This window comes from Adiantum capillus-veneris, chromosome 7 (assembly GCF_014529385.1).
Source record: "Adiantum capillus-veneris isolate H3 chromosome 7, ASM1452938v2, whole genome shotgun sequence".
NCBI classification, from domain to species: Eukaryota; Viridiplantae; Streptophyta; class Polypodiopsida; order Polypodiales; family Pteridaceae; genus Adiantum; species Adiantum capillus-veneris.
The window spans coordinates 79,556,325-79,561,290 of record NC_140937.1 but is presented as its reverse complement, the minus strand read 5'-3'; the positions used below and the strand labels follow the sequence as shown (position 1 = coordinate 79,561,290).

Sequence of the window (4,966 nt, the reverse complement as noted above, 5' to 3'; positions counted from 1 at the left end):
TCACCCTCTTCACCATTGCCACTTCTCTCACACCTCCATAGCCTTCATCCTCCATTTCTACACCCTAGGTGTCCCCCTTTCTCTCTACATATATATCCATATTACCATACTCTCTTCAGCTTTGTAAAGAACTTCAAAAAATCAGCAAAAATCCAAGGTTAACCTCTGTAAATGAAGGCTTTATCATGAATTTTCCAAGGTTTGAAGATAACATAGCTTCATCGACACGCGTTACTTCGCCATGCTGACCGCTTGTTCTACCGGTGATGTAAAGAGGTGAATGTCAACTTCTCCAAGCTTCAACCTTGCTTTACAAGCTTATCCCTTCTCTAACTTTTCTCATCATATATCTCACCATTTGGTGAATGATTTTGTAAATATTTTTTAGTGATAATTACTAACTACTAACCACTAACCTTATTGTAAAATGCACCCTCTACTAGAGTATGCCCTCCCAAATTATTCACTCAATAATTCTCTTCCCTTGAGCCCACATCCATGTGACTCAAAGGACAAGAGAGACCCACCCTCATTAAAAAAAATAAAAATATGCATAATCTTTTATTCCTTCAAATAAACTTGATTAGGCCTAATCCAAATCGGGGCTTCTAAAACCTATAAATAGAGCCCTTCTCTCCCTTGTAAATCATCACATGATCACACTACACCACACCACTCTTCAAGCCTAGTTGTGTAGAGTGTGTGCATTGTGAGTGCTCTATTCCATCACTACACATAGGTGCATGGAGAAGCTTGAAGTTAGTTATGCCATCTAGAGGAGTGGAGTGATACTATACTCTGCAATCACACTTGTAGCCTACTCTTGTCCATAAATAAGATTCATAGTTTTGGGTGCAATTGTATGCTGCAACTATGACTCTTCTCTCCAAATTGACTTGATAAGTTGGCTCATCAGGTGGTTGAAGGTATATTTTCCTTGAAGTTTGTTGTGTCATTTCATGCTTGGTGGTTTGAGGGCTTGTTGAATTGTTTGCCTAAAAGGTAAATTTTAAAAGGGTGCTCGGTGAGAGGGCTCCCGTGACCCTAAGACAATTTGTGTATTGGCAACAAGGTCAAGTTTTGTGTTGTCTCTCTATTTATCATCAAGCTTTGTGTGCATCTAGTCTTTAAAGCTAAGACTGAGTTGCTCAAGTTGATTTGTGCTCTTTACCTCTCTCTGGCGTCGTGAATGTTTGTGTTTGGTGTGTGTGGCTATCTTGCATTCCCCTATCTTTGTGCGTTTGAGTACAAGGAGATATCACGCGCGTCCTAGTTCGCATCTAAAACTAGGTGGTGCCCCTTTTCTTGTTTGGTTTCTGGCTGTGGGTTATTGTTGTCTCTGATTGTGCTTGCCCCAGCCCCAATTGAGCAACACGGGAGCCTCGAAGGGTGTTTAGAGGCCGCTCTTCTTGTTGCCCACCCCGGACCACTTCAATATATATACCATCCATCAGAGTATATATATATATATATAGAGAGAGAGAGAGAGAGTATATATATAGAGAGAGAAAGAGATAGAGAGAGTGTATATACTCTCTCTCTCTATATATATATATAGAGAGAGAGAGAGAGAGAGAGAGAGAGAGAGAGAGAGAGAGAGAGAGAGTATATATATAGAGAGAGAAAGAGATAGAGAGAGAGTATATATACTCTCTCTCTCTATATATATATATATATATGTATATATATATATATATATATATAGAGAGAGAGAGAGAGAGTATACATACATATATATATATATATACACACACACACACATACATAGAGAGAGAGAGAGATCTCTCTCTCTCAATCTATCTCTCTCTCTATCTATCTATCTATATATATATATATATATAGATAGAGAGATAGACAGAGAGAGAGAGAGAGAGAGTATATAAATGAGTGTATATACTCTATATATATACACACACACACATACATAGAGAGAGAGCTCTCTCTCTCTCTATCTATATATATAGAGAGAGAGAGAGTATATATGAGTGTATATACTCTCTCTATATATATATAGAGAGAGAGTATATATATATATACACTCTGATGGATGGAGACTTCCTAAAGCTAAACTTGTTGAGAGCCTTCCTGAGGCTAGTCTTTACATTAGATACCCAAGAGCACTTCAGTCTCTTTCTGTGGGGTCCCGGGGCCACGGGGAAGTTGACCCTAATGGCGCTCTTAGAGTACATCCTAGGGGAGAGGTGCAAGAACTTGGACGTGAGCCGAATAGCCAATCGATTTGAGCTGACACTTGTAGAAGGAAAGAACTTGCTGCTCTTCCCAGATGCTACTCGGCAATCGAGTAATGCGGCCACCAGCATATTAAAAAGGTTGCTCTCCAATGAGAGGGTAACAATGGAGGCTAAAGGGATTAGTCTTGCTATGTTGGTTAAGCCCGACACCCACTCTTTATTTACGGCCTGGAGGTGGCCCGACGTAGATCTATCTAGCAGGGGAGGAGACGCTTCCTCTTTATACAAACACCCAGAATGGTGACACGCCGCAATCCATTTATTATTGAAATGCTCAAGGGGGGAGCCAGTGGGCTAGTTAACTGGGCCTTGGGAATGCCTCCCGACAAGACCCGGATACGTTACAGTGTAGAAGCCTTTAATGAATTAATGGGAGGTGGGGCGGACTGCTCAGGGCTGATAGAGTGGGTAACAAAAAAAGTGAGGTATAACCCGGGGGCCGAAATCCCACTAGGAGCAAAGAAGGTGCCAATTCCCGGGTCTCTCTATGAGGATTATATCCTCTATGTAGATGCAAATGGGATAGAACCGATCCCATTTAACCAATTTGGGGATGCATTAGATGACATTATACGGTCACAAGGATATCGCGACGTTGTTATTAGGAGGAGATCTACAGGAAGAGTAGTGCAAGGGCTAAGGCTCGGTTATGGGGAACCCATAAGGAAGAAGAAAATAACTGGTTCGATGCGGTACCTGATGAAAACTGATCCTTGGCCTGGGTTTAAGGAGGACAAGGAAGAATGGAAACAAGGAGGCCGCAAGACGGTCGACCACGTTGAAGGCATGGACAATGTCAATATTGAAAATATTTTATCCAGCGGGGGATACGTGGAAGGAAAGGATGATGAGCCCGAAATGGGCGGGTGCCTTCTATCCAACGCGGGGGGGGGGGGGGGGGGGGGGGGGGGGGGGGGGGGGGGGGGGGGCGATCTTGGAAGAAGGACTGGCCGTGGGAGTGAATGAGGGCGAACCTCTGCCTCATCTAACCCCCCCCCCCCCCCCGAAGTGGAGAGGGCCCTGGAATTCTTAAGACAGTATCCGGAGCTTAGGGAGGCCTATTGCAAAATGGAGATATGGATGGAGGACCAGATGGTTCAATGGGCAGTGTCTCGCATCAAGGTAAGGGAGGGTCTAAAGGAACAGGTGGGGGGGCTCTATTTCCAGGCGGAGAAGGCCCCCGCACAAACAGGTTACGGGCTGCCACCCTTATTGCCTAGTACTACCTTGGCCGGCCTGCCTTATCCTCTATCGGTCAAGTTGCGCTCTGGGTTATCGAGGTTGGCTGCCACCCCCTCTCGATACAAAGAGCTCGTTAATCTTCTCAATGAGGAGAGTAAGGATATAACCAGCACATGTTACCTACTATTTCGCTTATTTAGCCCGGAAGATAGCCCATATTTAAACCCTAGATGCCCCGTGGAACACCTCTTTTCCACCTCATATGCAGAGCTTCCCAGTTAATCACGACTCGTGCCAAAGAACAGCTTTGGTGCAGCCAACCTAAGATGCAACATCAAGAGGGTCATTCGACTGGTAATTGGCCAGCTAGTTCTCCCCAGTGAGCTCCTTGGAGGAGATCGACATGGTGGCATGCCACACTGGCATCTATGAGGACCTCATGGGCCAGACTAAGGCACCCAATACGTGGGAAGCGTACCAATCTGAGTCCTTCTGGTCCTTTGCTATGGACAAGTGGGGAGATGAGTGCCCCAAGCCCCTCCTAAAATGGATCCTCTACTCTGGACTAAATGGGGCCAGCTTGACTAGTTAGATGGGTGCCATCTCATTGAGCATTAAGGAGGCACACCAGATGTCCCCGTCCACTCACCTCATTGGATTTCATAAGGTATTGGGGCACCCAATACTACAAGAACTTTCCCTTTTTCACAATTTGGTGGGTTCAAGGAGCCTGTACTATCTTCCCTCCCAAAAAAAGGCGTACTACGGAAGGCCGGAAGAGGGGTCTCTGTCGGGGAAACCACGCAGCCTATACCACAATGGGTTGCTTACCTCTCGTATACTTGCCTCCCATGAAGTCGTTCTTCTCATGCATCTCGTTTTTAATTTGGAAGAATCTTGCTTGGGAATCCTAGTAAACCTATAGAACGATGGGTTGGTCTACCTTACTCGACATTCCAACTGTCCTTCTACCCTCCATTCGCTGGACGTTTTGCTCAGACAAACCATCTTGCACTTTCTAGGGCTCAAAAACCCATTAGAACGCAAAGCCTCACTCACCCCCTAAAAAGCTCTTGAAATGCTTAAGGCTATTAGCACCATTGACACTACCCCCCCTCTTTAACAACCTTATATTTACCTTTTGTATGGGCTTAAAAGTACCAGACGAGATGCCACCTTCTTTACTCATTGATGTCTTTCTCTTCTATTCGTACCTCATCTAGTGACAGCCCCCACCTAGCGCCAGCAACTATCATGTGGTTTCATCATGCCCAATCCTATCTCGGTCATCTTGTTCAATCTATTAATGGACAGATCTCTCATATGGTTTCTTTGTTTCAGTAAATGGTCCACCTCTTTGGGTTACTTGGCGTCTTTAACTATATTATGGATCAGGCCGCTGTCAAGGTTGTGTTGGGTATGCAAGCCCTGGTGAACAGTTGTCATCTCCATGTGAACAGCGTTCATAAGGCATGCGTTCAAGAGTTAGTTATTGGTAGAACTTTGCATGGAAAATTCACCCTATATATGTA

General features: G+C 44.6%; 1 protein-coding gene across 1 annotated transcript; it reads left to right on the top strand.

Moving 5' to 3' along the window:
* The first annotated feature begins 2,567 nt into the window (after positions 1-2,567).
* Positions 2,568-3,214, top strand: LOC147454109 (uncharacterized). Its single transcript, XM_086517278.1, has 2 exons — positions 2,568-3,136; positions 3,175-3,214. Exons 1-2 carry the CDS (start codon positions 2,568-2,570, stop codon positions 3,212-3,214), a joined length of 609 nt encoding a protein of 202 aa, XP_086373404.1.
* The last annotated feature ends 1,752 nt before the right edge of the window (positions 3,215-4,966 follow it).